The sequence below is a fragment of the Pelodiscus sinensis genome, chromosome 8 (assembly GCF_052426305.1).
Source record: "Pelodiscus sinensis isolate ZL-2025 chromosome 8, ASM5242630v1, whole genome shotgun sequence".
NCBI classification, from domain to species: Eukaryota; Metazoa; Chordata; order Testudines; family Trionychidae; genus Pelodiscus; species Pelodiscus sinensis.
Genome location: NC_143059.1, coordinates 61,135,044 through 61,151,819, shown reverse-complemented (window position 1 = coordinate 61,151,819; position 16,776 = coordinate 61,135,044). Strand labels below are relative to the sequence as shown.

General features: G+C 41.6%; 1 protein-coding gene across 1 annotated transcript in view; it reads right to left on the bottom strand.

The window, feature by feature from the left end:
* GFRA1 (GDNF family receptor alpha 1) overlaps window positions 1–16,776 on the bottom strand; it is a 233,665-nt gene that overhangs the window by 41,710 nt on the left and 175,179 nt on the right. The window contains exons 6-7 of the mRNA XM_006121312.3: window positions 14,691–14,800; window positions 457–591 (exon numbers count right to left, since the gene is read on the bottom strand). Of these exons, the coding sequence (XP_006121374.1) occupies window positions 457–591; window positions 14,691–14,800 (245 nt within the window). The remainder of the gene's footprint in view (window positions 1–456; window positions 592–14,690; window positions 14,801–16,776) is intronic.

Sequence of the window (16,776 nt, the reverse complement as noted above, 5' to 3'; positions counted from 1 at the left end):
GAGTGTTGTAACCAAACTTCAAGCATCGGAGTTTATTAATAATAAAATCCCAATTCATATATATCTATATAAAATCCTTCATAGCCTATTTCTCACATTATATACAACCCAATTAGATCTTACAATTTTCTGGTACAGACCTTCCCTGATGGCAACTCAAAATATAATCTGTGAGTAGAAAATGTTTTCCACATTAAGTACCATTATTATTTGGAATTATCACCCACAGCTTCTCATGTTTACAAGCGTGACTGTGAACAACACATCAGATAGATTTGCTCAGATGCTTTTAGTTCTAGTTTACTATGCCAGTACATATCCAATCTGTTGAAAATGTGCAGAAATGGCCTTGCAGTACAACACTGTATTTAAAAACTAAGCAAAACAGCCCAATGCAGCACATGTTCCAACATGAACAAATACACATTCAAAAACATTTTATAATATTGTACTCACTAAGGCATGTATTGTCCTGGAAGAAATTCAGAAGTTTCAGGCATTCTTCTATGTCATTACCACTGTTGCTGCAGTCGCACCACGGGGCAACACTAAGACTGTTGGAGTCTATGTAGTTTGGTGTCATAGCTGTGCCTAGTAACAAAGAGCAACACACTATACCATCAGTAATCTTTGTAATGACCCATCCCTTATACATAGTACCCAAAGAAGTGACAAACAATATATGGGATAGACATAAAGAGGTCTGGATTAAGGCATAAACAATATAGGTCTCTCAGAGTCATGCGCTGAGTGCAGAGTCTTAGCTTTCACATGTTCTAAACCACCACCACAACAAAAAGGGTGCTAGCTCTGATGGTTGTGAAAACTTGACTGTAGCATAACTGATGCTGAGATGTTCACGAGTTTGCAGAAAGCCTGAAATGATAGCTATGAGATATCTGAACTGCCCAAGACATCTTAATGGGGTGCTAACTCCAAGGCTCCACTGTTATGAAAGGTTCTGCCCATAGTGTGACAGGAGAGGAACACAGAAATGATCAAATTAATCTTCATAACTAGCTAGAATTTATTTTTCTGATAGTTTGCTCTTATTGTCAATGCCATTAATAACGTGGACAATGCAGTGAACTATATGTTTATAAAATGTAGAGGATGATACAAGAAGGGCAGGGGTAGGTAGTACTTCTGGAAGACAGGATTAGATTTCAAAATGATGGCTCTTGACCAATTGATCAATTTGTCTGAAATCAACAAGAGGAAATTCAATAAAAAGTCAATTGCAAAGTTCTGTACTTTGGAAGGATAAATCAAACAGAACTATAAAATAGGGAATAATGGACTCAGTAATAGTACTATTGAAAAGAATTTGGTGTGAAGTAGACCCCACACTGAATTGAACACCCAGTCAACAAGATACAATTTTGAAACAATTTAATATAATTCTGCGATGTAGTAACAGGAATGCTACATACACATCACAGGAGCTAACTGTCCCACTCAATTTGCTACTGCTGGGGCCTCAGCTGGAAAATTATGTCAAGAGCTCCCTGCCATATTCTAAGAAAGATATGCACAAGTAGAAAAGAGTCCAGAGGAGAGCATCAAAAACAATAAAAGGTTTAAGAAACCAGACCTGGGAGCAAAGATTAAACTGGGCATGTTTGGGCTTGAGAAAATGAAGACTGAGCAGGGAACCGGATAACACCTCAAAAAATATGTTAAGGGCTGTTACAGAGAGGACAGCGATCAATTATTCTCCACGTCCACTCAAGGTGGGACAAGACGTTATCAGCTACATTGTAGCAAGGCAGATTTAGGTTAGCTAATAGGAAAAACTTTCTAACCATAAGAATAGCTAAGCACTGGTCTAGGCTTCCAAAGAATCTTGTGGAATCCCCCCAATCTGAGTTTTTTAAAAACAGGTTGGACAAAACACCTTTCATGGGTGGCCTACCTATATTTGGTCCTGTCTCAGTGCCAGGGGCTGGACTATATGACTTCTTAAGGACCAAGACAGCCCTAAATTCCTATGTTTTTATGATTGTATTCTTTAACATTGATGCATTTGTGCTTCTATTCTATTTTTTTTTAACACAAATTATTGGATAAATATTCTGGTATTTACATTTCAGGCTCAGGCAAATCAACAACCAAACCAAAATAAATAATGAATTCTACATGCTAAAGGGAACACTGAGAATGCCCTCCATTGATCTAGATTATGCAGGCATTATTCACTGGTGAGTAGTCTTACTGAAGTTATTCCTAGGCTAAGTAAGCATTTACAAATTTAAATAAGGGTTGATCAATCATATCCTTAATTATTTTTAAATGGCCTATTCTTCAGATATTTTTCAAAGTTGATATTCCCCTTCCACTTTTAGTTAAGCAGGTGTAAATCTGAAATAACTCCATTGATTCCAACCCAAAAAGTCACTGGAATTACTCCAGAATTGCTCTTATGAGGACAACCGTTGACTGATTATGTATTTAGGCACTTACATCCATCACCTGATACCTGGAGGTTTAGGGTAAATTTCTCTCTGCTCCACAGTAGAGCAAAAGTATTGTCAATACTAGTTGGGCATGTGGAATAGATGAAGGCTACCTATTAGGCGATGCCTACACTACAAGGTTTTTGTGCAAAAACAGCTGTTTTTGAGTAAAACCCAGTACCTCAAGCGTGTTCTTGCGCAAATAAATTGACAGAACAGAGGACTTTTGCCGGTAGGAGTTATTCCTCTCCCCACAAGGAATAACTCCTTTTTGCGCTACAGCTCTTCTGCAGAAGGCAGATGTGGATGCTCCGGAGGGGTTTTTGTGCATGAAACCCCTATCACAGGTGCTTTGAGGCCATTCAGAGCTTTCTTTTCCTTTGATGTCTGGATGCACTTTTGTGCAAGTAGTTTTTGCGCAAGAACTCTTCCGCAAAAAGCTTCTTGCACAAAAACCCTGCAGTGCAGACAAAGCCTTAGAGACTCATACTACAAACTGAAGGGGTAAATTTGGACCATAGAGCTTAAAATTAATAATTTTCACAACAAAAGGGGGATGACAAATACCACAGCAATATATCACAGTAGAAAATGCAGCACTATGTGAGCACCTTTCAGTCAGCCAGGCATTGATAGGAATGTTTACCTTGTTTCATAAATGAAATGGAAGTCAAAGAAAAACAAACATTGGGTATGTCTACAGAGCAGCATTATTTCAGAATAACGTTAGTTATTCTGAAATAACAAAGAGCGTATCAACACAGCAAGCCATTATTGTAAAATAATGGCAAGCTGGTGGACGTCTTACTCTGACTCCTGTAACCCTCATTTCACAAGGAGTAAGGGAAGTTGAAGGAAGAGTATTCTTTCTTGAACTTCCTGCTGTGTAGACAGAGCCAAAAGCTGAGTTAAGCTATTTCAACTATACAATTGATGTAACTGAAGTTGCATAGTTTAATTCGACTTTTTCCGTGTGTGTAGATATGGCCATTGTGAGCTGCCTTGAAGAATTGCCAAAAATTATGCAGAACAGAATTTGGCAGCAAATGGCAACTCTCCAAAATCATTCTTTTATTTTGTGATCTTTTGAAGTAGAATGCAAATCACTTCCTTTATCTAGTCTACACTTTTAACTAAAAGTTTTAATATAGATATAAGATCAACATATACGTAAGTAGAACAGTTCAAATTGTTTATGAAATGCAAATGAGAAATATAGCAAAATCAGCAAATGTCCCCTGTGCTATTAATGAAAAGGTAACGGCAGATAAATAAGAATACGAATGGTATTAAATTAAAATAAACCAAATGAAAAATATCTACCCATTATTCATTAGATGATTTCAGCTCACTGTTTCAACTATGTGATACTTATGATCTGCAAAACAAGAAAGTAATGTAGAAAGAAAATAAAACACTACTGTGTTTTAATGGAAAGAAAATAAAACACTACTGTGTTTTAATGGAAAGAAAATAGACAAATATCAGAAAAACTGATAAAAATACTTGATAAAGAATTAGAAAATAAAAGGGTTTGAAGGCAGTGGACAGGGCCACTAAGGTAAGACTTAAGAAGAAGATGTAATAAAATCATAAAGGTAGGTCAAAGCTGAGGGTGCAAGTGTAAAAAGTGTTAAGCTGTGATCAAGTTCAGTGAATACAGGACAATCAGGATAAAGGATATATACATACTGCATACATTAATGCATATATTAACTATATGCACAGGAAAAAGCAGCAGATGAAAGAGCAGCTAGCACAAAGTAAATCTGCCATTTAAACCTGGGGGAAGAAGTGAACTCAAACAGATTATACGTTTGGTTTCCTGGGCTGGATTTCTTTATTCCTGCATGTGGAGTGTTTTGTTTGTGGTAAATGGGACTCTTGAAAATTCTGTGACATTAACAGTACAGAGGGCTGTACAGAACAAGGAAGAAAACTGGCAGCTTGTACCCTCCAGGAGAAGAAAGCCAACTCAGGTATCCCCAATTTCAGTAGAGGTAAGTACTTTCAGGCTCTCTGAACAGGCACTACTGTGGAGAATGCTTTGGCAGAGACCTGTCAGGGAAGAGATCAGAAGGAGACCCCATCGACCGGATGCGTAGTCCTAGGGATGGGGATTCTATAACCACCACCCCCAAGAGAAGAATACGGGTGGTGTGGTCAGGGACTGAGTCATCTATCTGCCATCCAGACCTGGAATCTCAAGAAGTGTGCTGCTTACCAGGAGCTAGAATTCAGGATGTGACAGAGTCTTCCAAAACTGATCAAACATTTGGATCTCTACTCCTTCCTGCTTCTCCAGGTAAGAACGAACCATATGGCCAAGAATGACCTTGAGCAGGTCACTGCCGATTACATAGTGCTGGTAAGAAAGATCAAGGAATTTGAAGTGCAAGTGGTGCTCTCGTCCGTCTCCCCTGTTGATGGAAAAGGTCCAGGTAGGCATCATCAAATTGTGGAAGTAAATATGTAGTTGCGCAGGTGGTGTCTGAGAGAGGGCTTTGGTTTCTTCAACCATGGAACTCTGTTTTGGGCACAAGGATTGCTAGGAAGAGATGGGATCCACCTAACCAAGAGAGGAAAGAGTATCTTTGCGGGCAGGCTTGCAAACCTAGTGAAGAAGGTTTTAAACTAGGTTCACTGGGGGATGGTGACCAAAGCCCTGAGGTAAGTGAGGAAGTCAGATACGGGGAAGAAACACAAGTAGGAAGGAGCAACAAAGGAGGACCCCTGATTCGAATGGAGAAGGTAGGGTAATCAACTAATTATCTAAGATGTTTGTACAGGAATGCAAGAAGCCTGCGAAACAAACAGGAAGAATTCGAAGCCAAAGAACTATGATTTGATTGGAATAACAGACACATGGTGGGATGACTCACATGACTGGAGCACTCTCATGGAAGGGTATAAACTGTTCAGGAAAAACAGGTAGGGGAGAAAAGGAGGAAGAGTTGCACTATATGCAAGAGCAGTACGATTGCTCAGAGCTCCAGCATATAGAGGGGAAAAAAGCCTGTTGAGAGTCTTTGGGTTAAGTTTAGAGGCGGGAGCAATAGGGGTGATGTTTTGGTTGGTGTCTGCTAGGGTACGTCTAGACTACAGGCTTCTGTCGACAGAAGTTTTGTCGACAGATACTGTTGACAAAACTTCTGTGGACAAAGATCGTCTAGACTACATTGAGTTCTGTCAACAAAGCAAGCTGCTTTGTCGACATGGTAGTGTGGACGCAAAGGACAGTTTACATGCAATAACACCTTCTGTCGACAGAAACTCTGTCGACAGAAGGCGTTATGACTCGTAAAATGAGGTTTACCAGCGTCGACAAAAGTGCTGAGGTCTGTCAACGTTATGTCGACAGAACTCAGCGGTAGTGTGGACGCAGATATAGTTTTGTCGACAAAAGTCCACTTTTGTCGACAAAACCCTGTAGTCTAGACACACCCCTATAGACCACGAGATCAGGTGGATGCGGTAGACAAGGCTTTCTTCAGACAACCAAGAGAAGTTTCCAGATCACAGGCCTTGGTTCTCATGGGAGACTTTAATCACCCTGAAATCTGTAGGGAGACCAATTCAGCAGTACACAGACAATCCAGGAAGTTTTTGGAGAATGTTGGGGATAACTTCCTGGTACAAGTGCTGAAGGAACCGACCAGAGGCCGTGTGCAGCTTGACCTGCTCCTCTCAAACAGGGAGAAACTAGTAGGGGAAGTAGATATGGGTCGCAACCTGGGAAGCAGTGATCATGAGATGGTAGATGTCACGATCCTGACCAAAGGAAGAAAGGAAAGCAGCAAAATATACACCCTGGACTTCAGAAAAGCATACTGACTCCCTCAGAGAACTGATGGAAAGGATCCCCTGGGATGCTAACATGAAGGGGAAAGGAATCCAGGAGAGCTGAAAGTATTTTAAAGAAGCCTTATTGAAGGCATAGGAAGAAACCATCCTGATGCGCAGTAAGAAAAGCAAATATGGTAGTCAACTAGATTGGCTTAGTGGGGAAAACCTTGGTGAGCTTTAACACACAAAGGAAACTTATAAGAAGTGGAAACTTGGACAGATGACTAGGAAGGAGTATAAATATATTCCTTGAGAATGCAGGGGAGTAATCAGGAAGGTGAAAGCACAATTGGAATTGCAGCTAGCAAGGAATTTGAAGGGTAACAAGAAAGGTTTCTAAAGGCATGCTAGCAATAAGAGAGTGATCAGAGAGCATGTGTGGGGCCCTTACTAGATGAGGGAGGTAACCTAGTGAAAGATGATGTGGAAAAAGCTGATGTACTCTGCTTTTTTTGCCACTGTCTTCACAGACAAGGTCAGTTCCCAGACTACTGCACTAGTAGTGGGAAGATGGTGGACAGCCCTCGGTAGAAAAAGAACAGGATAAGAATTATTTAGAAAAGTTAGACATACATAAATCCATGGGTCCAGATTTAATGCATCCGAGAGTACTGAGGGAGTTGGCAATCAGATCCTTTGGACATTATCTTTGAAAACTCATGGAGATCTGGAGAGGTCCCAGATGACTGGAAAAAGGAAAATGTAGTGCCCATCTTTTAAAAAGGAAGGAGGACAATCCAGGGAACCTTACCTTCGTCCCCAGAAAAATCATGGAGGGGATCCTCAAAGAATCCATTTTGAAGCACTTGTTAGAGGGGAAAATGATCAGGAATAGTCAACATGGATTCATCGAGGGCAAGTCATGCCTGACCAATCTGATCAGCTTCTATCATGAGGTAACTGGCTCTGTGGACATGGGGAAGTCAGTGGATGTGATATACCTTGACTTAAGCAAAGCTTTTCATACGGTCTCCCACAATATTCTTGCCAGCAAGTTAAGGAAGTATGAATTGGATAAATGGATTGTAAGGTGGATGGAAAGCTGGCTAGATTGTCAGACACAATGGTAGCGATCAATGGCTCGATGTCAGGTTGGCAGTCAGTTTCAAGTGGAATGCCTCAAGGATTGATTCTAGGGTCAGTTTTGTTCAACATCTTTATTAATTATCTGGATGAGGGGGATGGACTGCACCCTCAGCGAGTTTGCAGATAACACTAAGCTAGGGGGAGAGGCAGATACGTTGGAGGGCAGGGATAGGGTCCAGAGTGACCTAGACAAATTAGAGGATTGGGCCAAAAGAAATCTGATGAGATTCAACAAGGACAAGTGTAGAGTCTTGCACTTGGGACGGAAAAATCTCAAGCATTGTTACAGGCTGGGGACCTTGTAACAACTGGCTAAGTAGAAAAAGACTACTGGGGGATTACAGTGGATGAGAAGCCTACCACATTACAGTACTCTTTCCGCTGAGAAAACAGGACCCATTTTGGGAGGTGATAGACTGGCATCAGAACAACGTTGCTGTGATGTTGCTGAAGGATGATCATCGCCTCAATACTGGTGATCTTTACCTTTTCCAGAACACTAATGTTAGTGTGCCAGTCTTCCCATTTGATCTTAAAGGTCTTGTGGAGGCAGCATTCGTGATGACTTTCAAAGGACTTTCAAGTGATATCTGTAGGTTGTCCAAGTTTCAGACCCATACAAAAGTGTTGGGAGAATGACGGCTTGATAGACAAGAAACTTCGTGTCTCTTTGAATGTTGCAGTCTTCAAAATTCCTGTGCCATAAATGAGCAAAGGCTGTACTGGCACAGATCAGATGATGTTGGATCGCAACATCAATACCTACCTTGGACTTGAGTACATGAAATTGACTAAAGGAATTGCTCCAGGCCTAGCAGATACTGTTCAAATTGCTAAACTCATATGCTTTACAAGAGGACTATCACTAAGGTAAAAGGAAGAGAAGAACAAAAAGCTCAAGAATACAAAATGACAGAAATCATTGGGTTGAGGCCAAAAGATCTAATTGAAACAAGATGCAGAATTATGTGCCTGTGATTCTAGGCATCCCTGCATTCACACCTTAAACACTACTGAAATACTATCTTCAGAAAACATGTCTTGTGAGAGCTCGTATAAAAACTAACATACCGGTTATTAACATCATAAAATGCATGTATGAAGTTATAAACTTCCCTTTGCATGATGTTACTAAAGCATTTTTTTAAAGAGAAAACTGCTTAGCCCATGTAAAAGTGATACATAGGTCTGCCCTAGACAACGGAATGTGAGTTTACCTCTTTTTAAATATTAGCAGTCAACAAAGCTAGCCAGATGAACCAGCTGGGATTATTTATCCTGTTTCTGAATTTGAGAGACAGAGAACTAACATGGCTTCTGCACTGCAGAGAATCAACATGGATTTCCCAAAGAATCACAGGACACTGAGGATATGTCTAGACTACATCCCTCTTTCGATAGAGGGATGTAAATTAGACACTTTGAAATTGCAAATGAAGCCAGGATTTAAATTTCCCGTGCTTCATTTGCATAATGGCGGCCGTGGGGTTTTTTTCAAAATGGGGCTTTGATAGAAAAAATGGCAGCTTAAATAGGGCAGTTTAGTACAGTACAGGATCTTTCAAAAAGGGTTTTATTTTCAAAAGATCCCCGTCTAAACTGCCATTTTTTTATCAAAAAGCCCCATTTCGAAAAAATCGCGGCCACCATTATGCAAATGAAGCACAGGAAATTTAAATCCCAGCTTCATTTGCGATTTCGAAGTGTTTAATTTACATTCCTTTTTTCTAGAAAAGGGATGTAGTCTAGAAACAGCCTGAATTCCCAACAGAGCTATCTGACTTATATGTCAAAGAAATCCCTGTTAGGTTGCAAGAAACAGAAAGAGGCCCCCCTTTCTTCTTCACCTTCTGTGATGGATGCTGGCTAGCCCAACCAGTGACAAGCTGGATAGGAGACTGTGGGTGATAGAAGCCATCTTGGAAAAAAAAAAGAAAAAAAAAAAAGATTGTATCTTGATAGATTAAGTTTCCAACTTTTAAATGTGTTTCCACTTTTGTTTGCTTGTAACAATCTCTACACATAACTCTTTTACTTAGTAGCACTTAAATCAATTCTTTCATTAATTAACTTGTTCTACTTCTACTATAAACCAATTCAGTGCTGTGTTTGAACCAGTAAATTAATAAAACTGATGTATTGATTCTTTAATAGAGCAGCAATCTTAGTATTATCTGTCAATGCACTTGTGGTAGGGACCATGCACTGCAGAGATGCAGAGAAACATCTCTGGCCTTGTGTACACTGGCACGTTTTGTCATCAAAAACTGCTTTTTGTTGACAAAACAGTGGGAGTATACCCACTACAGTGCAACCTTTATTAGGAAAACACCCAGTTTTGGCAACAAAGGACTTCCACCTTTGTGAGAGACTTTTGTCTTTTCCCCTCCCTTTATTGTTGACAAATAGTGTGCACTCTTGTTTGTTTTGTCAAGAGAACTGGCTTCTGCCGGGCACCCCCAATGCCTGCCTTGTTGGCTGTGCTCTCTATTGTGATTCTGCTGAGTGCTTTGTAATCTCTGCTGCCCTCCAGCCTCACGCCATCCCCTTTCAAAGCTCCAGGGAGTATCTGACAGCTGAATGAGCTGCTCCATTTGGGGAACAAACAAAAAGAGTAAATCAATGGAATTCTCCTGTGCTGCCCTGCTAGGAACACAATAGCAGGCAGACTGCTGCTGCAGGGGGAGGGCTGGAGAGACTGCTGTTCTGCTCTGATATTCCTCAGCATGGAGACCTCACAGAGCTACTCATGATGCTGCTCTGAGCAGCTGATGATGCTGTAGGAAAACTTGGAGAGAATCCCAAGAAGCGCAGAGATCAGTTCTGCCTTCCCACAACACTGCACTATGGGATGCTCACCCACATTGCTTTGCTCTGTCTGTCAACGGGGGAGCTAGCAATGTGTCTATGAAATGTTGACAATGGGAGACAGAAAAAATACAGTTTGACTGATTTTCACTTTTGCATGTCAACAGCACTTCTACTGCCAAATCTTCCCAGAGTAGACACCACCTCTGAGGAGGCTGAGGCTGTGACCTGCCAGGCAAAGCTGGGCACAGAAGAGCCTTGAAAAGTTTGTTGGTGAAAAAGACAGACTGGTGTGGCAGAAAATTATACAAAGTGTCCCTGCTAGCAAAACTTGCTCTTGCTGAGGCAGAAAGCTAGCAGAAGCAGTTCACAGCTATGGGTATCTTAAGCCACATGTCACAGAGGTGTAGCTGTCAGATTTGCACACAGTTTGTTGAGTAACTGAGATTCATTCACCCTTCCAGCACTGAGAAACTGGCTATTAAGTGATTTACATGTAGGCCAGATAGGAACATGTTGAGGAAGTAACTGAGGGTATGTCTACACTGCCCCGCTAGTTCAAACTAGCGGGGGTAATGTAGTCATCCGCAGTTGCAAATGAAGCCCGGGATTTGAATTTCCCAGGCTTCATTTGCATGAAGCCGGCCGGCGCCATTTTTAAATGCCGGCTAGTTCGGACCCCGTGCCGCGCGGCTACACGCGGCACGGACTAGCTAGTTCGGATTAGGAACAAGGTGTACAGCTAGTTCGGATTAGAAGCCTAATCCGAACTAGGTAGTCCGTGCCGCGTGTAGCCGCACGACACGGTGTCCGAACTAGCCGGCATTTAAAAATGGCGCCGGCCGGCTTCATGCAAACGAAGCACGGGAAATTCAAATCCCAGGCTTCATTTGCAACTGCGGATGACTACATTACCCCCGCTAGTTCGAACTAGCGGGGTAGTGTAGACATACCCTGAGTGGTTTATAGCTCGGGGTATCCTTAACAGTCTGATACAGTGTTTGATCCTGCAATCCTTGTTCACTACCTCAAAATCATATGGAATTTGAGGGAGCTATACAGAAATTGAAAGGTTAGGGTGCAGAAAACAATTAAAGGAAAATGTTCCAGAACATTAGTGGAAAACCTTATACTAAATTCAAAAGTGTTAACTTGTATGAAATCCATGTGGGAGCAGAGAAAGGCCCAGTGTGCTTAATTTAGGAGTGACCAGTGTATTGGGGTTTCACATCTTGGTATCTTCAACCTTTTTCCAGACCAAATAATCATGTCTTTTTCCTTTAAAGGTTATCACTTTTTTAATGAAAATGAGTAAATACTGTCTTTTCATCTCACACACAAAACCAAATCTTCTTCCAATAAAATATACTTTCAAATTGTATACATCATACCAATATAATGCAGAATCATAGCCCTATGCAAACTGCTTTCCATTTAACTGTTACAACATTTCACCTACTGCCATTGGGCATGGCTCTACCCTCATTTACACCAGTTAACCGTTAGTCTCTAAGGTGCTGCAGTACTATTCGTTATTTTTTCAGCTACAGACTAAAAGGCTACCCCTCTGGAATGTTTTAATCATTTACACCAGTTTTCCTCCATTTGTAATTCCATAAACGTCAGTGGAGTTGCCTCTAATTTAAATCAGTGTATGTGAAAGCAGAGGCGCATTCCACAGAGAACCCTCATGTTCCTAAAACAGGCAGAGGTTACAAAATCTTGCTGCCCTCTCTTCAGAATTTTCTGCAACCTCTTCTGAAGTAACTAAATGAAACAGTATTCAGATTTAATGCTCAGTGTTGTATCTTAAACAGGCCAGCTGGAGATGTCTGGTATTTAGAGGAATGAACCTGGAATAGCTTGCTACAAAGTATTAACCAAAATTGATCTGCTTTCCATATTTTTTACAAAACTCAGTAGGAAGACTCTGGCCCTGATTCTGATCTTACCCAGACTGCTGTAAATATGGAGTTTCTTGATTGAAACCACTGAATTTTTTTCCAGATCTACACTGATCTGACAGAGATCAGAAGTAGGATCTTGTTCCACAACAAGGAAGGTTTGTTTTAGGGCATTCCTTTGTTTGTCTGAACTACAGCTGAAAGGCATGTACTGCTCTAAAACTAGTCAGTTCTCATATTTGGGCTATTAGGAGAGAAGAAAAATTTTATCTCCCATTCTGAAGTTAGACCTCCTTTTGATTTCACTTCCTTAGGGACCCTATTCCATGTCCCTGGTTTCAGAAAGCATGTATGCAGTGTAATACTATTTGTGCAATATCGTTGCCTATAGAAACACGTAGCCCAAGGTCCAGTGTGTTTCAGCACCAGCCCTGGGAACTACAAGTTGTGGACTACAAACTGCGGCATGCTGGGATAACTTCCTGGTTCCTGCCAGAATGTGCCCTCTGCCCCCAGCAGGTTCTCAGCAAGGACTGTGCTAGAAGTAGCACACAGGCTGCATGCTGAGAGAAGAGGCTGGTGAACTATTTTCCTGTTCTATGTTTTTTACAGAATAAAGCCTGTTCCTGGTGATATGTCTGGGTGGGTCTGGTTTGAGGTGCACTCACACATACACAACGCAGAGCACACCAAGCAGCCTCAGACCTACCCTCCTACAGTTGTGTAAGAACAAGGCTTGCCCTATGCTGAATAACCTCACACTGGGCTAGCCAACAGGAGGGGTTACAAACACATAATAACCTTTCTATATGAACAGGGCCATCCTTAATGTTAAATTGTAAAATGGATCCAATAAAACCCACTACACAAATCTCTAGACCAATAACAATTTGCCAACATCTCTTATCTAGAGTTATCCATTAATCTAAGTTGGATCTCGCTGGTCAGGCACTCTTGGGACCTGACTGGTCCCGAACGAGGGGATTTGCCAGACCAGGGGCAGTCCCTCCTCTCCTGACCAGGGCTGCCACCGAATTAAGGCCCCAGCCTGTCCATGCTGCTGCCCCAGCCCTTGGGGTTCTCTAGATGCCGCTGGCCCTGCTGCTGCCGGCATCGGAGCTCCACAGCCAGGGCAGAATTCCTCAGCCACCTGCATCTGTGGCTGAGGCCTGAGCTCCCAGACTGCTTCTGAGGCCATAACTCTCCGCTGTGCCACCTGTTCCCCCACACCACACACCCACCCACCCACCGAGTGTGTGTCCTGGCTGAGTTGCTGGTGGACCCTATGCACTTCTGCCCTGCTGCCAGACCTCTCTGTTCCTGGGCTCTGTGGTGCCGGACCACAGATGTTGCCAGACCAGGAAGCCCCAGTTATGGGAGGTACAACCTGTACAAGAGTTACTCCTTGCCAGAAGCTAGCACCTTTAAGTTCATTGATCAGATCTGATTTCTTAGCTACTCAGTTCTTTGTTCAGTGAATTTTTATCAGTCACTACTCACATGTCTTGCTTTCTACATATTATTTTTCTGTTAAATCTTGGCCCGTGGTCTTTAAAACTACCATGTCTTTTCTTAGTAGTCATATATATTTACCGTATTTATTTTTAGGATTTGGCTTTAATATAATTTCCCAGCGAGATCATACTACTCTGTACATGTTTTGTTCTTGATGGTATCACTGAAGACATTTATTTAACAGCAGGAACTGCTTCAAGGACTTAGTTGGGGCCTTTCCTCCTAACAGAAGGGGCTATGAATGCATCATGGCAGGTGCAGGCTGTGAGCTTAGAAAAAAAAATTACCTAGTGGCTATTTTTTTAAATTTGTTTGTTTCACAGTTTCAATGCTTCCCTTTTTCCTTATTGTCTAGCTATGACATTTCTGTAGTAAGGTCACTTCCCCAAGATGAGCTCTCCCAAGTAAGAATCAAACAGCCTGGGTAGATTATGAAATCTGACTTGCTTATAAATGTCTCCTGGGTGAGACACAGGCAAATGGCAGCAAACAAAATGAATTATTGGAGGAGAGGATTTCAGAAGATAACTTCAGATGCCACTGATAGGCATCTCAGAAACATTTTGAAGGGCCATAAGAAGATGATGAAAACATAATTGATAGAAATGAAATGGGACTGATCTGACCTAATGTTGCCTCTTATTTCAGTTCATAGCAAGCATTCCCTAAATATGTCAATATCACCTGATTTTTCTGATAACAGCAAACACTAGCAAGTGTCAATGTCCCCCTATTCTATTCAATTTTTTACTTGATGGGCCTGTCCAATATCAACCCCTCTGTTTTTAATCTTTAATTCTCCTTGCTTCCATACTGATTTTCTTCACATTCAAGCACCTCTTCTGCCCTTATTTTGCTTGCCTCTGTATAGTTTAACGTACTACTCCAGGAAAATCTCCAAGTCAAAACAAAGGGCCATTAATTTAATTGGTGAATTCTGCCTACAATCTCATGGCGCAATGTGATCCAGAGCATTAACTTTATTTTTTGTATTCAGTAGGCCTTCACGATGTCATTCTTTTGTTCCATTTGCAAGCAACACTCAAAGAGCACCCATTCCCCGCAAAGCTCTTACCAATAAGCCGCGAGTAAGCAAGGAGGCAGTCAGCATAGTTTTCCTTCAGACAGCTACTAATAGACCGTGACTCAGGCTGGCAGTTTATGAAAAAATCTGCAAGGCGAGATCTGCAACATAGTAAGAAAAAAATGCATATCTTTAAAAATCGAGCCTCCAGATAGCCCTACCTTTTGCACTCTTTTGGGGGGGGTGTCAATATTTCATCTTTTTAGATACATACATAGTATACATTTAAAGAAGTAAGACTCCCTTTTTAAAACACATTTCTGTCTGCTTTTGGAGTACAGAGCTGCGAAGTATTAAGATACACTGTCAGCAAAGGACAGTGCATAGGAAAATATACACTTTATATAAAAAAAGAGTGCTCTGCATTTCCCACCAAACACAAACAAACAGGAGAATCCATCATTAAAGAGTCCACATTTTGTGATTCTGAACTTTGATTAGAGAGCTGGAGTATGGCATCTGGAAGAGAATCTGTATTAACAATCTGTAGCATATTGTTGTATCTGCTTCAACAAGCGACTTATTGATTATGCAGAACTTTACATTCATGTCCAAAGAGTCACACAAGAGGCTGTCTCATAATGTAATCCCAAGGGCTACCTACCAGCATGGGCCTGTACAAGTTCTGTATTAGCCAGAAGATGTGACTGGCTAAACCATGAGAAGCAGGCTGCACGAGATGGTACAGCATACACAGTGCTCTGAAGCATACGTATTGCAGAAAACATATTACCCTTGTAAAATGTGCACTTAGCAGAAGTCTATTGGGTTGAGTTGAGGGCTTAGAGTAGGGAAACCTGAGTTCTGTTCCTGGACCTGCTACTGAACTACTCTTAAGACCCTCACTTTGCCATTACTCCATGTCCAAAAGGGAGATCATAGGACCTACCTGCCTTTGAAAAGTGCTCTGAGATCTAGGAATGAAAATGTGCCTGGATGTATGCAGACTGTCATTATAACTTATTTTAGAGATTCCAGAAGAGACCGAGAGTCCGGAACTCCTGAGTTTAATCTCAGTACTTTAAATGCTTGATACTGCTCCCACTGAGGTCCAAAGCAAAACTCCCTGAGACTAATAGCGCAGGAGCAAGATCCCACAATGGCCCTAAGCAAGTGACCTGTTCCAGTCTCCATACTGACATCTCCTCGACACCTTGGCCTGTCCTCAGAGTTGCTGTTTTGGTGATTTATTTAAAGCAGGAATATTTTTATTTCCCAATGATTGCACACACAAGATGTTACATAAACGCACACACAAGGAGTTCTATATGTGAAAACTATTCAACTGCTTTTCCTTAATTTTCTCATCTGTGATATGGGGATAATAATAGCTCTTTGCCTGTAGTAATTCACAGAGACATTTGAGGACTGAATTAATCTTTGCAGATGCAAATAACCATAAGGGCTACATATTTTTTAATCACAGTAAAGTTTTACAGTGTTAAAGGAAACACAGAAATTAATAAGAACCAACTGGTTTGGACAGGTTTTACTTTTATTTGGCAGAATCCTCCAGAGACTGACTTTTTCTTTCTTTCATTGTTTCACCAGTCTTACTAATTGGATAGAAAGTAGTGATGTGCAAACTTCAAAAGATTCCCCAGGCTTAGTTCAAGAAAGCATCCTGCTTACTCAAATTGTATTTGAACTCCCCCTTCCCACCCCCCCCCCCCCCGCACTCTATTCCTTGGCTGCTATCTAGTTCTAACCCTGTATAAATGTCTCATGGACACCAATGTATCTGGGACAACTTCCAAATTGACTCCACAGAGATCTTTTAAGTGTGCAGGTTGAGAAGAGAACAATAGCATCCTGAAGAAAGTTTGGCCAAATAATTAGACAGTACAGTGTTATTCCAATCAATACCTTAAACCAGGGGCAGGCAAGATCCAGTTCACCAAGCATTTCAATCCGGACCATGACCTGCCCTGCCTGACCATCAGGCAGGAAGCAGCTCCAGGGCTCCAAGCGGCTGGCTGCTCCATTTGCCTCTCTGTGCCATGCCCCTACCACAAACTTTCAGCTCACATTGGCTAGTTCTGGATGCTGGGGGTGGGAGGACAGAAGCCTACTCCTC